The 18,703-nt window shown below is 49.6% G+C and overlaps 8 protein-coding genes across 8 annotated transcripts; 5 read left to right on the forward strand and 3 right to left on the reverse strand.

Moving 5' to 3' along the window:
* Positions 1-10: 10 nt before the first annotated feature.
* On the forward strand, positions 11-2,687 carry VE01_08109 (uncharacterized protein). The gene is made up of 7 exons (XM_059463939.1): positions 11-137; positions 187-402; positions 454-527; positions 577-811; positions 868-1,007; positions 1,054-1,327; positions 1,385-2,687. The coding sequence occupies exons 1-7, from the start codon at positions 90-92 to the stop codon at positions 2,543-2,545; spliced, it is 2,148 nt and encodes a 715-aa protein (XP_059319448.1). The 5' UTR covers positions 11-89; the 3' UTR covers positions 2,546-2,687.
* Positions 2,536-4,363, reverse strand: VE01_08110 (uncharacterized protein). The gene is made up of 3 exons (XM_018277538.2): positions 4,081-4,363; positions 3,028-3,945; positions 2,536-2,967 (listed from the first exon to the last, which is right to left on the reverse strand). Exons 1-3 carry the CDS (start codon positions 4,168-4,170, stop codon positions 2,677-2,679), a joined length of 1,299 nt encoding a protein of 432 aa, XP_018127489.2. The 5' UTR covers positions 4,171-4,363; the 3' UTR covers positions 2,536-2,676.
* Positions 4,364-4,608: 245 nt separating this feature from the next.
* NPL4 (nuclear protein localization protein 4) lies at positions 4,609-7,160 on the reverse strand. Its single transcript, XM_018277539.2, has 5 exons — positions 6,916-7,160; positions 6,739-6,863; positions 5,173-6,685; positions 5,005-5,116; positions 4,609-4,863 (listed from the first exon to the last, which is right to left on the reverse strand). Exons 1-5 carry the CDS (start codon positions 6,997-6,999, stop codon positions 4,859-4,861), a joined length of 1,839 nt encoding a protein of 612 aa, XP_018127488.2. The 5' UTR covers positions 7,000-7,160; the 3' UTR covers positions 4,609-4,858.
* A 287-nt stretch (positions 7,161-7,447) lies between these two features.
* SEC66 (translocation protein S66) lies at positions 7,448-8,272 on the forward strand (the record flags this gene model as incomplete). Its single annotated transcript, XM_018277540.1, has 3 exons — positions 7,448-7,571; positions 7,628-7,929; positions 7,982-8,272. The coding sequence occupies 3 exons, from the start codon at positions 7,448-7,450 to the stop codon at positions 8,270-8,272; spliced, it is 717 nt and encodes a 238-aa protein (XP_018127487.1).
* A 617-nt stretch (positions 8,273-8,889) lies between these two features.
* On the forward strand, positions 8,890-9,294 carry VE01_08113 (uncharacterized protein; the record flags this gene model as incomplete). The annotated part of the gene is made up of 1 exon (XM_018277541.1): positions 8,890-9,294. One exon carries the CDS (start codon positions 8,890-8,892, stop codon positions 9,292-9,294), a length of 405 nt encoding a protein of 134 aa, XP_018127486.1.
* Positions 9,295-9,471: 177 nt separating this feature from the next.
* Positions 9,472-11,667, forward strand: FRS2 (Phenylalanyl-tRNA synthetase, beta subunit, cytoplasmic). Its single transcript, XM_018277542.2, has 2 exons — positions 9,472-10,052; positions 10,105-11,667. The coding sequence occupies exons 1-2, from the start codon at positions 9,657-9,659 to the stop codon at positions 11,251-11,253; spliced, it is 1,545 nt and encodes a 514-aa protein (XP_018127492.1). The 5' UTR covers positions 9,472-9,656; the 3' UTR covers positions 11,254-11,667.
* CPA2 (carbamoyl-phosphate synthase (glutamine-hydrolyzing) cpa2) lies at positions 11,668-16,625 on the forward strand. The gene is made up of 5 exons (XM_018277543.2): positions 11,668-11,937; positions 12,047-12,460; positions 12,607-14,288; positions 14,740-16,122; positions 16,178-16,625. The coding sequence occupies exons 2-5, from the start codon at positions 12,124-12,126 to the stop codon at positions 16,283-16,285; spliced, it is 3,510 nt and encodes a 1,169-aa protein (XP_018127499.1). The 5' UTR covers positions 11,668-11,937; positions 12,047-12,123; the 3' UTR covers positions 16,286-16,625.
* Positions 16,541-18,602, reverse strand: VE01_08116 (uncharacterized protein). Its single transcript, XM_018277544.2, has one exon. The coding sequence runs from the start codon at positions 18,561-18,563 to the stop codon at positions 17,040-17,042; it is 1,524 nt and encodes a 507-aa protein (XP_018127491.1). The 5' UTR covers positions 18,564-18,602; the 3' UTR covers positions 16,541-17,039.
* Between the last annotated feature and the right edge of the window lie 101 nt (positions 18,603-18,703).

Here is an 18,703-nt window from a genome sequence, read left to right on the forward strand (position 1 = left end):
GCCACCGGCCACTGGAACGCGACCCAGCATTTATCTTAGCGGAACGCGCGCGTTCCCCGTGATCCATCCCATAGACAACCACATATGAAATGTCAGTAGACGCCAACCAAGCTGCTCTTGATGGCACTGAGCACCAGGTATATATATAACATTAGCTCTGTCGAATAGACCTAACGTCGCAAACAGACCGTGTATGTTTTTGGACCCTCCAATGGCGCCACCCATGAGCAGCCACGGCCATCAAAGAGGCGGAAGGTCGCTAAGAAGCCCAAGGAGGGTGAGAAAGGTGGCCCAAAAACCTACTTTCCAACCCTTTTAAATAATACCGAGAGCTCTGAATGTGTCTTACTACGACAAAAGCTTTATGAAGATTCGTGGGCCGCCATAGAGTCGCAGATATTGGTTAGCTCGCCCATTCCGTTTATCAGCCTCCTACTTACCATCTGTTTCCAGTCAATCCTGGGTGAAGCAAATGAAAAGACTCTCTCAGAAATCACTAATTTCCTAAATCTATCTATAACTGCAAAGTAAGAAGATCCTCCGTTGTCTACGATGTCGCCGCTAATATTTGTAAAGAAACCTTGAGGGTATCCCAACTGGTTTAATCACCACTGGGCAAAACACGGCTTCTCAAGAACTTTTGTTTAGCCAGCTCGCAGAGCGTGTTCACAGTGAAACTAACGCTCTCATTGTTACGATTCGACCAGGGGATGCGAGTAATCTCAAAGCTGCCCTCAAGAAGCTAATCCGTGATGCGACAAATACTGACCACGACGACGAAGATGAACGATCGGCATCTTCAGTCCCAGGTGTAAGTTCACATGATCCATGACAGCGTTATCCGGTGCAAAAGCTAACAGACTCCAGGGCCATAAATTTTTGAATTATGACTTGCAGTTGCTTCAAAATCATTTGAAGACATCCAAGCATAAACAAGTTGTAGTTGCCTTTCAAGACAGCGAATCATTTGATAGTACCCTTCTAACAGAGTTGATTGAACTATTCCAGTATGTTATTCCTTCAACCTGCTTAACAGATGTCTAACTATTTCAGGTCATGGGTGGACCGTATACCCTTCGTGTTACTATTTGGAATAGCAACGTCCATCGAGCTGTTCCATGAAAGACTTCCTCGATCAGCGACATTATGCCTGCAGGGCGTTCAATTCGATGTTGAGCAGACATCTAAAACCCTCGTAACGATATTTCAGAAGGTCATTGCTAGTCCTGATATACGCCTACGTCTTGGGGGGGGCTTCATAGCGGCGCTCCTGGAACGCCAACATGATCAAGTGTACAGCTTGCAAACATTCATAGCTGCTTTAAAGGTATGTGTACCATGCTACCGGTATATTGATTATTATGGGGCTGACCAGAAACTACAGTATGCATACATGTGCCATTTCTATGCCAACCCATTGAGCATACTTTTGGGCAGTTCAGATGATCTTGAGTCCACCGTAGTGCCTCTATTTCAACCAGAGCATGCAGAGGCAATGCGTATGCTTCCATCATTCAAAGCGATGGTAGAGCATCACATTGAGGAAGGCGACATAGATGGCTTGAAGGATTTGATCAATTCGGACGAAGAGTTAGTTCAGCTCGCGGTCAAAACTCTTCAAGAAAAGGATCTCATGATGTTTACCAATCTGAGGCGGCTCGCATCTCTCCACGCAGTACTATCAATCAGCACAAGCGCCCCCACTGATCCGATAGAACTGTATGTCAAGTTCTTCGCTGACAAATTCCGCGAGTCGGACTTTATTCAGGATGCAATCAATTCCTGCAAACGGTATGCTCCAGCAGAAGTTATTGCTTTGGCTGGTGTTGTAAAGGGGATCCTTGCGAGGGATAGTGACACAGGTGAGGCCGAAAGTTATTCAGCCTCTGAGGATGAGTTTCTGGAGGCGATATCTGCCCTTGAGGACGAAACAGTTGCATTGATACAAGAAGCCGAAGAATCCGGGACGCCTCTCCAAAGCAAATATACCATGCAAAGCCAGACTCTGCGAACAACCGTCGTAGCCCAAAAAGTACAGCTCAGCAAACGAGAGTTTGTTCTTTCCAAGCAGGACGCTGCATTCACCTCGATCATCGAAAAACTCGCAAGAACCCTAGAGCAGTATTTCAATTTCGACTCCCCGCAAGACCTGTTCCTTAACGAAATCTGGATTTACGACTCAAAATCCCCATATCGAGAAGTCTTCACCCCACGGCCACGCCACGCGATCGAGCGAGCGCTGTCGGTTCCCCATGACTACCTGGGCTGCACGTGTTGCAAGGCCGCTGGTGGCCTGTCTTCCTCACACCCTGCAACGGCTACACTGTACCAGCTTTACCTGGAAACTGGGGGGCTCATCAACGTCTTTGACTTATGGTCAGCATTCCACACTATAGTGGGTGCCGATGATGACGAAGAACGAGACGAGAGGAGCTGCTTAATGCTGTTTTACAAGGCGCTGGCAGATCTGAGGCTGTTTGGGATGGTGAAGAATAGCAAGAAGAAGACGGATCATTTGGCGAAATTGTCTTGGAAGGGACTTTGATATCTATTTGTTTAATGAGCCATTTCCTAATCTCTTGCGGTCTTGTATTGTGGACCCCAAGTGTATATCAACATATAACTCCCGCTTTGCATCAAATTATATACAAGATGTTCAAAGCACTCTTTCTGAATCTATTCCGTAGACCCTGACTGCTTCGCCACTGTGTTATCTTGGCCGGTGTCTAGCCTCTGGTCAGCACTATCATTGCTTTGTCCCTTCTCTAACCGGCGTCGTTTATACGCGTCGCCATCCCACCCATGTTCCAATCCAACCATTTTGCCAGTAATTAAGCCTTTGGTCGTGAGGACCACATTCACAATCCAAATCATCACAAGAGTGATTGTGAGCGCAGTTGACCATATTGAGAATGCCGGCGAGTCCAACAATTTACCCAGTTGAATGCATGCATTTGTATAAACGCCCTAAAACCAATGAGTTAGTAACACTTTGGTATTATTAACGTCTATCAGGAGCTGACTCACCCAAGGGAATACGAGAGACCAAGCTCCCAGCCCAAAATTCAACCCTCGCCACTCCCCACGCTTGTTGAAGCCCGAGTTCAGGACGCTTATGATGGCGAAAACCCACCAAAACGTGCCCTGGCCCCAGGCAATCAAACCTGCAAACATGCTCGCAAATCCTATTGGACCTGCCGCATCCATGGTGAGAAATACCCCCCGGTTGTATTTAGCAAAGCTCCCCCTCGTCACAACCTCGCCCAGGATCTGTAACGCGAAGCTACCTTGGCCCCAAGGCCCGCAGAGGATCATGTCTTGATATATGGTCGTCCCAGCTGGAGATGATTGATCGAAGAGGCGGGCCATGAAAATTGTAGCAACGGCAAATGCAATGGGCAGAGCCATTCCAATGAGCAGGTAGGACACAATAATGACAGGGACCTGGAGTCCTTCGTCTAGCTCACCATAACGGCATACTACACCTCCTCCTGCAGCAGCCGTGAGAGCTGCAATCACTGGAAGGTTTGCCACTGGGGATAGTCCTCGAACCCCAGGAGCTTCATTTTTCATGAAGAAGTAGTTGATCCCAATGCAAGCAACAACAGCCATAGCTGCGTTGATCCACCAGAGCACAAGGCTCGCCATACCCCAGCCCGGCCCCCAGGCGTCAACCAAACTGAGATCTATCATCTGGATGATGCTGGTAAAGGTGATAGAAATACTGGCAAGACATGCTGTCTCCCCTATTTCGGTCCTGAGGGTCTCGGCGACGACTTTTGGAAATATGACGATCTTGAGGGCGAATATGGCGAGTAGTAACGTTAGGAAAATTATGGTAAGGAGCCAGAATATGTAGGAAATTATATTCAGCCCAGTAAATTGGTATTTCAGCTGATGTAAAATGACAGCAATTATACCGGTCCCTTGTGCCACGAGAAACCACTATATTTGTTTTTTGTTAGTAAATGCCTACAAATATTCCTCACAAAGCCCCTTAAGCCCCTTTTGACATATTAAAATAACTTAGAAAGAGAGCCTCTTATCTCTGCCGTAGAAAATAGATTAATGGAGCCCTACTTGTGTTTTGAAATTCCGAAGTGCGACTGTGACAGGCGTTTCCTGCTTGGTCATGGTCGGAAGCGTTGCCATGGTCCGCGGAAATACCATATCCCAACTCAACCCTCACTTTTTGCCAGGCGCGGCAAAACCCTCAACGTTATGACTTATGGATAGTGTCTAGGGACATCTGATATCAAACTGATGGCGATAAGGTGATCCTATTCTGAAGTTTAATAAAATATAAATGCCATAGAAGACATGTTGCAATGTTGATCAGACCTAGTTTTTGTTGACAAAGAGCAATCACGGCATGACGTATCCCTGTAGCACCAAAGCCGACCTAGTTATTTTAACCACAGGGACTTTTTATGTACAAGTGTCCGTCTCGGACATTCCGAGGAGTATATACATAACGCAAGGGGGCGGAAAAATTCATTCTACGGAGAAAAATAATAGTTATACAGCTAAATATGAAAGAATCCAAGGACTGCGAGCATTGGAAACACTCGCTGAAATTTTACAGAAAAGAATATTTCATACACAAGAGCTCTTTCAAGTTTTGAAAACCATCGTATTTTTCATATATGCTAGCCATATCACATCTAGACTTAAGCTGCAGATCAAATACTCCATGATTGCAGTGATCAACGCCAAGGTAATGCAATCGTATTCATTTACGCTCCGCTCAAAGCCCCGAATTGCACCCGTCTTCAACCCAAAACCGGTGTCTCCCAACACAACCGCCCTGCATCTGCATTCATAATTGTCCATAAAACTCCATGAGAAGTAAGGGGTATCAAGCTAAGGCTCGGTCAGCATATATACACACAGTTTGCTCGTCCGCACACACATATCACTTCAGGCTAACGCCACCAATGCGTTTCGCTAGCCTCTCCTCGCTATCGTTTTCAAACGGCGAGGGACGCTTTTGGGGACGCTCACCAGTAGATTGAAGAATAGCCAGCAGTGTAGCCCATCCATCCGTACTAAGCAGCTGATACCCATCAGCAAGGTCGTGTTGGGTTGCAACACGGCATAACAGCGCCTCCTCGTCCTGAACGATGTTAGTAATGTTCTCAGCAAAAAATCCAATGCATCTGAAGCCCTTACTTTGTTTAAAATGGCCATATTACGCAAGAAACATAGGAGGTGGAAGTCCGAGACGGCCTCGATGCCCGTGTCGGATCTCTTAAGCTGTCCGTCTGGTCGGAGGCCAATAGCTTGGCTAACCGACTTGTATTCCTGTGACTGCCCAATCGCCTCTCGGTTTTCAACAGGGAAGGCAGAGGGTGGTGCGGTGAATGCCGGCTTGGGTTCTTGCGGGAAGCCATGGGTCAACGTAACAAGGAGATATTCCACCGGGAAAGACGGCTTGGCATTCTCTTGGACTGCGGCTCCGTACTCATTAATTTTGCGGAAGAAGACTTCAGGGATGTAGCGTGTACGGCTGACGGAGGAATCGTCTTCCTCCTCGGCCCGGACGATCATAACCCCGGGATCGGCTGAAGGCTCAACAATATCAGCTCGTATCATCTCGACTGCCGAGTTCGATGCTTGATATGCTGAAATTGAGATTTGGCCCTGCTCGTCACCAGTCACAACACATGTAACGAAGTTCGATCCAAATCGCCCAGTGTCGCTCCATTTCGTCGGTTTGGGGTGCTGCGCTTGTAACCGTGATATGAATGCAATTTCGAGGGAAGAGAGGAAATAAGAGTCGATATGCCTCTTGCATACGACAGAACCATCGCCTCCTCCGGCATCCAGCAAGTCAGTCCAAATGACACCAACCCTCTGTAAGCCACAGAGACGTGCAACATCGTCTACGTCCTTCTCATTGGTCCACTCATTCAGCGTAATACCGTCAATCTCGTCATGCTGCGGTGGTTCGTAGATCGCCTCTACGACTGCTTTGATTCCCAACGGCACCTTTGTGTACTCCTCGTATCGGCCGTACATATACCCTAACCGCTGACCACCGGACTTGCGCCAATAGTCTAATAGCTTTTCAATCAGCGTTGCCGATGCAAACTCGACGTGGTCTACCATGCGAAACGACTGGGGTTGTAAGGTAATGGCGCTCGGTTGACATTTGGTGCAGATACCTTCTGGCCATTGGGGGTGTCCCGACGGACAGTTTGGCTTGACTCGATAGTACGGCTCGGTAAGAGGTGGCATAAATGAGGCGCCCAGCTCTGGTTTATTCGTCGCAGAGTTGATTTTTCGGAGATATGAATGGAAGGAAAGGTTTTTGATCTTCTTTTCCGCCAGGTAATCGGCGTTGAATGGGTCCAAAGGCATGCAATAGTCGCACATTCCTTTCGGGCCATGCCTGCACATTTTCTGGTCTCTTTTCCGCTCAATCTTTCCATCTTGCTTGTCGAGTCTGTCGTCAAGTGCAGATTGCTTAACTACCTCCCATGGGTTCTTGATCTTCTGTGATGGCGATGTGACTGGAAGTGGAGATATTGGTATATCTTCTGTTGGTAGAATTGGGTTGCCATTTAGTCGATTTGTAGATGACATGGGATGTGAAGGTATGGAAATCGTAGCACTCCCGTTTGCAGCGCCATTCGTGGCATCATCTTTCGACTTGTATGATATGAAAATAAGGTCGCCATGCCTGGTGGGCGGATGATCAGCGGGTAGTTCTTGTTTGTGGCAGTAAAGACTTACTTTAAGCCTATCTGTGATACTTTGAATTTCCCTATGTCCTTGATGGACTTCTTGTCGCCCCCCGCGGGTTGGTTCGAGAGTGTCAACGTGGAGATGTCGGTATTTGGTGGCAAGACTTCAGATAGCTGGCTGAAGTTAGTAATGAAAGTCAAGATAGAATCAAGCTGAAATTCACACCTTTGAACCTAGCTGGCCAAATGTTGTACTTGGCTCAACTTCCAGTCGTACTGTGCCATCCGGGCCACGAAATCGGAGCAGCATGTTGTTGGACGACTACAGCTTTCAGTCTCGTCCTGGTGTGTCTTCAAAGAGTAAAGCTGAAGTAAAGAATGACCAAAGGCTGTAGAATAAAACTGGACAAATTCAAATGCTATGAAAAACTGGGTTGTCTGATAGCATGAATAATTGGCCTTTGAATCAGGTAGAAGGTGCTGGGAGCTAGAGCTCCGTAATCACTTGCATCACTGAATTTCCCCACCATGGTCCGGCCGGATTAACTTTAACTTTAGGCTCCGTGGTGGCAGTGACCGGAGTCACGTCAACTAGGCCATTTTGGGATTTCGAGAATAAGTGTCCTGAACTCGCCTTCAATTTGTCAAAAGCGCGCCCACTTTGGAAACATCCATACGACAAGTGTTCAGAACAGCTCATATCGGATTCGCGTTACCTTTATGCTGCTTATTATTCAATTATCTGAGCAACCTTCACGATGATTTCACTATCGCAAATATTCGACATTGACTGGGTCGGACTCTCTGTCCCTTTCGCATATATCGTTGTCCTCGCTGGCTCTCTCATGACCTTCTCCTCCATATACAGAAAGCGCAAAGCTGGTAAGACTATTTGCCTATCTGTTTATATCGTGTGGGCATAGCTAAACATTCTGCAGTACAATCCGCGACGCTCGCACCATGGTTTCCTTCCCACCTCCAGCGAAATATATATCTGTCCTTGTTACACATGGAACCCGAGGACGGTAACGACAAAGCTCCAAAAGTACCGGAGAGCGTACTCCGCGCAGCGCTTTTACGCAGAGCTGTGGAAGACATCCGTAGGATTATCCAAGTGCGGACTGCGAAGCAGGCCTGTAGCACCCTTTTACAACGTGGAAGTGTCGGAGACGACCTGTGGCAGCGCTTCTTGAGGGCTGAGAAGGAGATGGAGGATGAGCTTAGAGATGTGGTTATGGAGGTAAGGCTGCGTCGCCCGCTGTGTCAATATATTGTACTAATGTCAACACCAGGCAAATGCGCTCGCGCCAAACTGGGGATTAACGATCTTTCAATCTGCGAACGAAATTCTGGCGAACACCGTTTTCCGTGAGAAGCTCGACGATATACAGGCGCAAACCACGGCCGAGAAGGAGTGGTGGGAGAAGCGACGCGCCTCTATCGAAGCGGGTTTCATGAAAGAACTCGATGCGGCACCTTCTACAGATCCGAAGACAACCACTTCCGGAATCAAAACCACCAGCGACGAGGACTCCGTTGTTGTTGAGACAGCAGCGTCAAAGAAGAAGAAGGCCAACAAATGAAGATCGGGCTGAGCAGTAAATAGCACTGTATGTGTATGTTATGGGCATTGTAAGGCGTTTTCGGGGGTGGATCGGCCATATCTTGGTGGTTGGGAGTACCAGGCAATACCTGGCTTGATGAATTTCTAGAAGCATTTTCTTTAACTTCAAAAGACAATATCTAATTTTGGCATATGACAAAGGAGTTGTCTGACTCGATTTGGAGCACGAGACAAGACTTCTGGATCCTTCGGACAAAGAGTCACTGACTGCAATGTGCCTCATGTATAATACAAGTAGGTTTCCAACTGCCCTTCGAGTGCCATCTGGAATTCATGGTTGTTCTCTTTAGCACCTTATTTCTTACTATTTCATTTGTCTTCTCGTCCCATCTAATATTGCTGCTGGCAGCTCAAAACTCTCACTTGAACCCATTTTCATAATTATTCACAGAAAAAAACATTCACAACCTCATCTCCGTGGTAGATTTACAGTGAATCACTCTGGTCACCGTCAAAGAATCACAGAAGCGCCTGTCCAGTCATTAATATCACGCCAGATCCCAACGGCTCTTCCACTCTTTCAACCCAAAGTCCAGTCTACCTCACGAGTCTGCATCAAAGTCAAAGAAACCCAAGATGCTTTCGCGCATTTCAAACAACCCAGCCCTCTCCTCCAAGATCGCAGAGATGCGCCTCCGCCTGTCGCCGCTCGTGCGCATCACCACCGGCACCGTTCACCCCGCCTTCCCTCCGACAGTCCTTCACTACTGGCTTCTTGTGGAGTCAGATCTCGACGACCTGGCACACTTCTACCACCAACGCACACCTTCTGTCTGGACAACTCAGTATCCACAGACCATGGGGTGGAGGGGCAATTTGACGTTCGAGGAGAAGCGGAGGAAGTGGGGAAAGTTCATTGGTTTGCGAGGATGTGCGGCGCCGCAGGATGCCAAGACGGCCGACGAGATGTGGGAGGAGGCAAGGAGGGACAAGTTAGCGGCGGAGGATGAGATGATGAGGAGCAAGAGGCACTGGTACTGAGGGCATCGCTGGGTCGTGTCCGTGGTTGCAAATCAGTTGTGTGTCTGCCACGTGTCAGGTTGGATTATGAGGAAGCCTTCACTGTCTTTGGCGATCAATTTATAGAAATAACAACTCAAATTCAATCAAAAATTATTTATCAACTTGAAATGTAGAAAATCAAATGCCCCTTGAGCCGCCAGTGTTATAACTAAGGGATGAAATCGCGATTAGTCACGTGGCAGGGTAAAGTTGCCCACGAAACCCCGCGTCATCTTGCCGTTGCAGATATATAATTTGAGGGCCGACTTGACTCACCTTCAAAAAGCCAACAGCGCTCAAAACTCCCCACCCTGCTCCCCAGAACAGCCAGGCCGGACAATATGGCGGGCGTTCAAGATAATGCAGAGGGAGACCTCACCTCTCTGGTGCTTCAGGCGCTCGATAAGCAGGACAACATCCTCTCCAGCGAGGCATTCCCGTCGCAAAAGTCGACTGATGTTAAGAGCGCATTAGACAGGCTAGCTTCGAGGTCTATGGTCACCTACCAGACGATCGATAAGGAAGAGGCGGTTTTGGAGCCAGAGGGAGAAGATATTGTCGCCAATGGCAGCCATGAGGCCCGTGTTTTCGAGGCTCTTAAGCAAGCACTGGAGGGTCTGACTATCAAGGAGTTGGAGGAGGCGGTGGGAGACAAGAATACAGTCAAGATCGGACAGATGAGAGCTTTCAAGTCGAAATGGATTGCAAAAGGAAAGGAGGGGCGTTTTGTCGCATCTGTAAGTATACCCTTTTCATGGCGGGGTAATCGCCCGCTTACACATTTTATAGACAGACTCGGTTCAAGACGAGACCAAGCAGCAATTACAAGGCGTTCAATTGACACGTACACACGGTGACCCAAAAATCCTGGCGGACCTGAAGAAGCGCAAGCTGGTCAAGATTCATAAGGTTACCAGCTTCAAGATTAGCAAAGGCCCCAAGTTCGCGCTGGAAATAGTCAAGGAGGAGACCGATTTGACCGGAGACATGCTCGCATCGGGCGCATGGAAGACGGCTGCTTTCAAGCCATACAACTTCAAGGCCTTGGGCGCAGATCAACACGCCGGTGCTCTACACCCCCTTAACAAGGTGCGCACCGAGTTCAGGCAGATCTTCTTCGAGATGGGCTTCGAGGAGATGCCAACGGACAAGTTCGTGGAGACCGGTTTCTGGAACTTCGATGCGCTTTTCGTGCCACAGCAACATCCAGCTCGCGATCTCCAGGATACCTTCTACATCTCGGACCCGAAGCTGGCTGACAAGCCCCGCGCGGAGTCGGAGGACGACAAGGCCGATTACGAGAAATACTGGAATAACGTGCAAGAAGTTCACCAGGATGGAAAGTACGGCTCGATAGGTTACAGATACCCGTGGTCTGCGGACGAGACTCTGAAGCTGGTCCTCCGCACGCATACGACATCTATTTCGACACACATGCTCTACAAGCTTGCGCAAACGAAGGGACCAGATGGAAGACCCCCGCCAGCACGTTACTTCTCTATCGATCGTGTTTTCCGTAACGAGACCGTCGATGCGACGCATTTAGCTGAATTCCACCAGGTCGAGGGTGTTATTGCCGATTACGACCTTACCCTTGGAGGCTTAATGGAGTTCATGACCATCTTCTTCAACAAGATGGGCATCACTGACCTTCGATTCAAGCCGGCATACAACCCATACACCGAGCCGAGTTTGGAGATCTTCAGTTTCCACAAGGGACTGAACAAGCTCGTGGAGATTGGCAACAGTGGTATGTTCAGGCCGGAGATGTTGGAGTCTATGGGTCTCCCGAAGGACATGAGGGTTTACGGATGGGGTCTGAGTTTGGAGAGGCCAACTATGATTCGTACAAAGTGTTCGAATATCCGTGAGTTGTTGGGACACAAGGTGGATCTCGGCTTCATTCAGAGGAGTGAGGCTGTGAGGTTGTCAAAGTAATCGAGAAAACGAGTTGATGTGTTTAACGAATCTTTGGCTGTTGGAGGGGGTTGAAATGAATACCATCACGATCATGATGAACTCAGTGGCGAATGTGAAACATGAGACATTGTTGTGAAATAAATAAATCAATGGCCGTCTATCAATGTGAATGGAGCCGAAGCATCTATATGTCATGTTTTATGGATCGTGGATCTCGATAAGGTTAAGATGAGGCAGAACCTGGGAAACTCTTGAAGGAGCATTACAGGTACAGCTCCACTTGAGCCTAAATCTTCATACCCCAAGACCTTGGGTCATTGGGTAACCCGCACTATTATGAGCCAATGAAAGACGAGGGAAAATTGGTAGGCGCTTCAATTTTTTAAGCCAGGTGCAGGAACTAAAAAAGTAGTTGAGTGAAATAGAGAGTGGTATAATGTTTTCGCTGGGATGCCGATTGCGGAGATCGGAATCTTGTGAATTTTGATAATTATTTCTCTAGTAGACCCGAGTCAAAACCCACAATCCAAACCCTTCCCCTTCCGTTCCTTCTTACCGCTGCTTTGAAAAAAACGTCCAATTGACTCACAGGGTCCCCCGAGATAAGGGTGCTATCACACACTACCGGACAGGGACTAGCCTCCAAAACAGTTACTGTGTAGCATACAAAAAACCGGAAGCTAGTGCGATAGCGAGTTACCTGTGAGTCCTACCGAAATATTTTGGCGAATCGTCCAAGTGTCACAAATCCTCAACCGCGAACAAACTCCTCAACAACGGTCACTCCAGTGTCTGATTTTCTGGGCAACAGGAGCGAAGACTCGCCCAGCGACAGAAACATCCAGATCCCGTTTCTCAATTAACTTTTGAGAAACAGCGCCCGGCGCAATGGCTCTGTCCGGCCGACTCACCGGTCGAACATCCGCGCTCCTCCGCCAATGTCGAGCCTCAGCGTCTTCCCCGCGCGCCTTCAGCACCCGGACTTCGACTAGGAGTCTGTTGGTGAAGGCTCAGAGGCCCGTAGAGAAGAGCGCACAGTACCAGATCCGTCTGTTCTCGAGCTCAATTCAAAGGGCTTCACAACCAGAGCCGGCGGCGACTTCGAACCAGTTTATGAAGGATGGCGCCTTGAAGAAGGCCGCGAACCCGATTGACCTGAAGAAGGTCTTGGTTATTGGATCGGGTGGTTTGAGCATTGGACAGGCTGGAGAGTTCGATTACTCAGGTACGTCGCGTTGAGGCGCTGCTTTTCTAATGGCGGTGACTCAGATTTGAGAAGTCGGGGTATTATGCGAATGATACTTCGACTCTCAACAAGATGGGTACTGGAGATAACAACAAGAACAAAGCTGACCTATCTCTCCTTCTCAGGTTCGCAAGCACTGAAGGCTTTGAAAGAAGCTGGTGTCGCCTCCGTTCTCATCAACCCGAATATCGCCACGATTCAGACTGCCCACGTGCTCACCGACGAGGTCTACTATCTGCCTGTTACACCCGAATATGTCGAATATGTTATCCAGCGCGAGAAGCCAGATGGAATCTTCCTCACTTTCGGTGGCCAGACCGCCCTAAACTTGGGTGTCCAGATGGAGCGCATGGGTCTTTTCAAGAAGTACGGAGTCAAGGTCTTGGGTACGCCAATTAAGACCCTCGAGACCAGTGAGGACAGAGATCTCTTCACCCAGGCTCTCGGAGAGATCAACATCCCCGTCGCTCAGTCTGTTGCTGTTGGAACGATCGAGGAGGCATTGGATGCCGCCAAGGTTATTGGATACCCCATCATTGTCCGCGCTGCCTACGCTTTGGGCGGTCTTGGATCTGGATTCGCCCATAACGAGGAGGAGCTCCGCAACATGGCCGCTACGTCACTGACTCTGTCCCCTCAAATCTTGGTCGAGAAGTCCCTCAAGGGCTGGAAGGAGGTCGAGTACGAGGTTGTCCGCGACGCCGCCAACAACTGCATCACTGTCTGCAACATGGAGAACTTCGATCCTCTTGGCATCCACACTGGTGACTCCATTGTCGTTGCGCCTTCCCAGACCCTGAGCGATGAGGAGTACCACATGCTCCGTTCCGCCGCTATCAAGATTGTCCGCCATCTCGGTGTCGTTGGTGAGTGTAACGTCCAGTACGCTCTCCAGCCAGACGGACTCGACTACAGAGTTATCGAGGTTAACGCCCGTCTCTCTCGTTCGTCTGCCCTTGCTTCCAAGGCTACCGGTTACCCTCTCGCATACACCGCTGCCAAGATTGGTCTCGGCCACACTCTCCCTGAGCTCCCCAACGCGGTCACCAAGACCACCAGCGCCAACTTCGAGCCTTCCCTGGATTACGTCGTCACCAAGATCCCCCGTTGGGATCTGGCCAAGTTCCAGCACGTGAAGCGTGATATTGGCTCTGCCATGAAGTCCGTCGGTGAGGTCATGGCCATTGGCCGAACCTTCGAGGAGTCCATCCAGAAGGCCATCCGCCAGGTTGACCCCCGCTTCGTCGGTTTCCAGGGTGACAAGTTTGACGATCTCGACTACGAGCTCCAGAACCCAACCGACCGCCGTTGGTTGGCCGTCGGCCAGGCTATGCTCCACGAGGGCTACACTGTCGAGCGTCTTCACGACCTGACCAAGATTGACAAGTGGTTCTTGTACAAGCTCCAGAACATTGTCGACTGCACCCACGAGATGGAGGACATTGGAAGCCTCTTTGGCCTCAAGAAGGATCTCCTCATGAAGGCCAAGAAGATGGGTTTTTCCGATAGGCAGATCGCCAACGCCGTTGGCAGCACCGAGGACGAGGTTCGCGCTCGCCGCAAGAACTTCGGTATCAAGCCATTCGTGAAGAAGATTGATACCCTTGCCGCCGAGTTCCCTGCTGATACCAACTACCTCTACACCACTTACAACGCCACTACCCACGATGTCACCTTTGATGACTACGGAACTCTCATTCTTGGAAGTGGAGTCTACAGAATTGGTTCTTCCGTCGAGTTCGATTGGTGCGCCGTCAGCGCTACTCTCGCACTCAAGGAGATGGGCAAGAAGACTGTCATGATTAACGTAAGTTAGAGACTTTTGTTTTGTTTTATCCCCAGGTCAATGCCCCAGCTTCTGGGTGCATGGAACAGTCTCTATCGAGGTGTGAGCTCAATTGGGTGCTCCATCTTGAACTCGAAGGTGATAGCACTTGTGCCTTCCAGAAGTCTGGATAGGGTCCGTGCGTTGCCAATGGCGGGTATAATAACTGTGCACGTGATCAAGGCGGCCAATCACTCAGGGGCTACCCCCAACGAGCCAGTTACCCAGAAATAGAACCAAAGAGGGAGGCTCCCTTGTATTTAATAGCTAGATGAGAGTCTCAGCTATGCAAGGCCGCTCTTGGGACTTCTGGGTGGCACTAGCGCCTTTTAGCGTCATTTTTTGGATTTTTGGATTTTGGCCTCGATTTTTCAACCTACCCCCTCCCCAACATCATTATATTGTTATTATCATTGCTAATTTAACAAAAAAGTACAATCCCGAGACTTATTCCACCGATTTCGATACCGCCGACAAGCTCTATTTCGAAGAGTTGAGCTATGAGCGTGTCATGGACATTTACGAGCTCGAGGGCGCTACCGGCGTCGTTGTGTCCGTGGGTGGCCAGCTACCCCAGAACATCGCTCTCCGCCTGCAAGAGTCCGGCAAGGCTAACATCCTTGGAACTGATCCCAAGGATATTGACAAGGCTGAGGATCGTCAAAAGTTCTCTGAGATTCTTGACAGCATTGGTGTTGACCAGCCCGCGTGGAAGGAACTTACCTCGGTTGCCGATGCCGAGGCCTTCGCCGATGAGGTCTCATACCCCGTTCTTGTCCGCCCTAGTTACGTTCTCTCCGGTGCTGCCATGACTGTCATCCGCAGCAAGGATGAGCTGAAGGACAAGCTTGAGGCCGCCTCCAACGTGTCACCTGACCACCCAGTTGTCATTACCAAGTTCATTGAGGGCGCTGAGGAGATTGATGTTGACGCCGTTGCATCCGATGGCAAGCTTATTATCCACGCCGTCTCTGAGCACGTTGAGCAAGCTGGTGTCCACTCTGGTGACGCCACTCTTGTCCTCCCCCCCGTCAACATCGATCAAGTCACCATGGACCGTGTCAAGGAGATTGCCATCAAGGTTGCCAAGGCTTGGTCTATCACTGGTCCCTTCAACATGCAAATCATCAAGGCACTCGACCCAGAGGGTGGTCTGCCAGCTCTTAAGGTCATCGAGTGTAACCTCCGTGCTTCCCGTTCGTTCCCATTCGTCTCCAAGGTCCTCGGTGTCAACTTCATCGATGTCGCCACCAAGGCCCTTGTCGGCCGTGATGTCCCAGAGCCACAAGATCTGATGGCTATCAAGCGCGACTACCTTGCCACCAAGGTTCCTCAATTCTCCTGGACCCGTCTTGCCGGTGCCGACCCCTTCTTGGGCGTTGAGATGTCGTCTACCGGTGAGATCGCCTGCTTCGGTAAGGACCTCGTCGAGGCCTACTGGGCTTCCCTGCAATCCACCATGAACTTCCGCATGCCAGAGCCAGGAGAGGGTCTTCTCTTCGGTGGTGACATCACCAAGGACAAGAACGCTCTCGTTACTATCGTCGACTACCTGTCTCCTCTAGGCTACAAGCTGTTCGCCGCTGAGGATCACGTCAAGTCCTTCATCGAGAAGAACGCCAAGAACGATGTCTCCGTCGAGGTCATTGAGTTCCCCGTCAAGGACAAGCGCGAGCTCCGCAAGGTGTTCGAGAAGTACGATATCCGCGGTGTTTTCAACATCGCATTGGCCAGGGGCAAGACGACACAGGATGTCGACTACGTCATGAGGAGGAACGCCGTCGACTTCGGCGTGCCGTTGTTCATGGAGCCAAAGGTATGTTAATTACTTGTATTTCCGATTATTTGAGTTTACAACTAACGTGATATAGACTGCTGAGCTCTTCGCCCGCTGCATGAGCGAGAAGCTTCCTCGCAAGGAGGGCATCCCAGGAGAGGTGCGCAGGTGGTCTGATTTCATTGGTGGCAAGCCTCTGTAAATCAGTCTTTTCCACGTCAGAAAGTGCAGTGTTGAAGGTTGAAAGTCGAGGGCGAAAATGTATAGTACTAAGCCAGAGAGTCGAGGAAAACCACGCGGGCCTTTCGTATGATGAGATGGGGCGACTTATCTCGGATATTTGGGTTGAAAAGTTGGCGAGATATGAAGATGAGGAAATCTATGGGGATGGGAGAGGGGCAGAGGTGGAGGATGTAGGGTTGGGAGTTTGGAAGGCTTAGTAGGCAATTGATGCATACCGTTTGATTTTTGATATATTTCTCGACTTATATCCATGTGCCATTTAACATCTCCGCTTATTGTTCTATCTACGTCGATGCTCTCTAGCTCGAACTTGTCCTTGTTGACAAAACTATGTATCATCTCAGCTCCAGTCTTTCGCCGTCAGCAGCCCGGTATTAACATGACACTGACTACCTCATCCCACAAGGAATTTTTGGTCCACTATGGGGCAAAGCACGACGCCAACCTCATAGGAACACGGAGTTATGTATAATATTTTTGCCAAACCACCCAAATTTGTTATTTCATTGGGATGTAGCCAATAATACTTGCCAGGATGGATGGTACCCCTTCGTTGCCAAAGTTTCCTCTAGCTCGTGGTAAGGAAGTTGGTGTGGCTGGCCATTCTGGCATTGCAGGTACAGTATCTCCATGATACCTTTTGCCTTTCCCTTCTGCCCCATTCTCAAAGATAGTTTCCGCGTCGAATCTCAACACTTTGTTCCTGATCATGCCTAGAGGACGCCGAGTTGTCCATCCAGGGTGCTCCATATGTTCGTATTCTCGTCCTTAGCCCCTCCACTTTCTGCCTCCTGTAACCATATATCTCCGCCACTGCTGTCTCCCTTCCCAGTCTTCCGGGCGCTATACCCCAGCATCTGGTCCAACCTATCCAGAGCTTTCTTCGCTTCCTCCAAAGCTGTCTTTCCTTCATCGACGTTCACGCACACAGCTTCCATGGTATCTATACTCGATGCCTGGGCGGCATATGTCCATTCTTCAGCTCTGTGGCTAACGCCAGGACTCTCCTTAACAGCCATGTTAACTTCCTCGGCAAAGGTCCCGGTCCCTTTGCGGCCGCGTTTCTGGGGTAATTGGTATTTAGGAAGCAGGTGGCTCTCTTCCGCCAGGCGATCAAAGACTTGGATCGTCTCCTTGTTTTGCTTGGCCAGGCTGGTAGTAAGATGGGAGCGCTGCTGACTGAGGGATTTCTGTTCGCGAGAGATTGCGAGTAGCTCGGACAGATAGGGGGTGATGAATCCGGCCATCTCGCCAACTTCAGTGGTGTTCAGAGGTTCTTGTGGAATGTCCTTATCTTCGGTTTTTGGCGCGATGTCTGGGACAGCAGGCCTTGCGAGGGCTTCTAAAAGGCCTTTCCTTTCCCTGAGATAACGTGCATATTTCTCTCTGACTTCAGTGACGGCTTGCTCGATAGATACTTCTGAATCACGAGGTTTCGAGGGGTTCTCGGGCTGACCATCTGAATCCCCGGCCTTGCCTAATTCCTCTTCCACCCAACTGATCAGCTCGTTTCTAGTCTTCTCAAGCGCCTTTAAAGTCTGGTCGGGCTCCGCGGCTTTTAACGAGCTTTTTCGCTGCAGCTGCTTCTGTTGCTCGGCCTGGATTTTGGCCAGCAGCTCTTTCTCGGACTTGAGAAGCAATTTGGCCCGAAGTACATCCCTCTCCAAGTCTTGAATCAGGTCATCTAGATTGACCGCAGAATATTCTGAGCCACTACGGGCTGCTGACGCGATAGCTTCTTCTGGAAGCTGTGGAAGCGCTTCAATACTAGCGGCAGGTTGTTCGAGGAACGATGCAAAAGCAGGGGTTTTGATTGCTAAACTATCAACGTATTTTTGAAGAATGCGCAAGCGCTCGAGTTTTTGCTTCTGCTTTTCCAGGGCTAAATAGGGGCCAAGAGATATCTCTTCCACTTCCTTCTCCCTGGTGATTTGTGATTCAGTGGTCAGTCTGGCAAATTCTTGGCGGGCTTTGACGTTTGCTTTTAGTGCCCTCAGGTATTCTTTCCGCAGCCCATGAGTGCCGGACGTAGTTGGGAGTTTGTTTGCTGATTCGCAGGCCAGCGAAATAGGCGCAAGTAGCTTGGCATCTCCTTTATCATCCACTTGGGACTTGAGATGGAGGGCCAGTACACGCCTGATATGGGCTACCTCCTGTCGGGTTCTAATATAAGGAGCAAGGGCTTTTTTGGCCTCCCCGAAAGCAGGATTTGTTGATGAAGGTTGTTCCATGCTCATAATCGATATTATGAGAGTTTGGTATCGAGTTGTTTGTTGTTGACAGCACGTGCAGCTGGACGGGAATACGCGCTATAGACGCCTACCGCCTCTCAGCCGCCACCCTAACAGGTCTAGGCGAGGCGGCAGAGTACTCTATC

The sequence above is a fragment of the Pseudogymnoascus verrucosus genome, assembly GCF_001662655.1.
Source record: "Pseudogymnoascus verrucosus strain UAMH 10579 unplaced genomic scaffold scaffold_45, whole genome shotgun sequence".
Taxonomy (NCBI): Eukaryota; Fungi; Ascomycota; class Leotiomycetes; order Thelebolales; family Thelebolaceae; genus Pseudogymnoascus; species Pseudogymnoascus verrucosus.

Bases quoted from the DNA above. Each gene is read 5' to 3' on its own strand.
- FRS2 (XM_018277542.2), top strand. From the start codon at position 9,657: ATGGCGGGCGTTCAAGATAATGCAGAGGGAGACCTCACCTCTCTGGTG. The intron at 10,053-10,104 runs GTAAGTATACCC...CACATTTTATAG, and splicing joins AGGGGCGTTTTGTCGCATCT to ACAGACTCGGTTCAAGACGA.
- VE01_08109 (XM_059463939.1), top strand. From the start codon at position 90: ATGTCAGTAGACGCCAACCAAGCTGCTCTTGATGGCACTGAGCACCAG. The intron at 1,008-1,053 runs GTATGTTATTCC...TAACTATTTCAG, and splicing joins GAGTTGATTGAACTATTCCA to GTCATGGGTGGACCGTATAC. The intron at 1,328-1,384 runs GTATGTGTACCA...CAGAAACTACAG, and splicing joins CATTCATAGCTGCTTTAAAG to TATGCATACATGTGCCATTT.
- VE01_08116 (XM_018277544.2), bottom strand. From the start codon at position 18,563: ATGAGCATGGAACAACCTTCATCAACAAATCCTGCTTTCGGGGAGGCC.
- VE01_08110 (XM_018277538.2), bottom strand. From the start codon at position 4,170: ATGGTATTTCCGCGGACCATGGCAACGCTTCCGACCATGACCAAGCAG. The intron at 3,946-4,080 runs GTAGGGCTCCAT...AAACAAATATAG, and splicing joins TTCGGAATTTCAAAACACAA to TGGTTTCTCGTGGCACAAGG. The intron at 2,968-3,027 runs GTGAGTCAGCTC...CATTGGTTTTAG, and splicing joins GGTCTCTCGTATTCCCTTGG to GGCGTTTATACAAATGCATG.
- NPL4 (XM_018277539.2), bottom strand. From the start codon at position 6,999: ATGCTGCTCCGATTTCGTGGCCCGGATGGCACAGTACGACTGGAAGTT. The intron at 6,686-6,738 runs GTAAGTCTTTAC...TCCGCCCACCAG, and splicing joins GTATCACAGATAGGCTTAAA to GCATGGCGACCTTATTTTCA. The intron at 5,117-5,172 runs GTAAGGGCTTCA...AACATCGTTCAG, and splicing joins ATATGGCCATTTTAAACAAA to GACGAGGAGGCGCTGTTATG.
- CPA2 (XM_018277543.2), top strand. From the start codon at position 12,124: ATGGCTCTGTCCGGCCGACTCACCGGTCGAACATCCGCGCTCCTCCGC. The intron at 12,461-12,606 runs GTACGTCGCGTT...TCTCCTTCTCAG, and splicing joins TGGAGAGTTCGATTACTCAG to GTTCGCAAGCACTGAAGGCT. The intron at 14,289-14,739 runs GTAAGTTAGAGA...TTAACAAAAAAG, and splicing joins AGAAGACTGTCATGATTAAC to TACAATCCCGAGACTTATTC.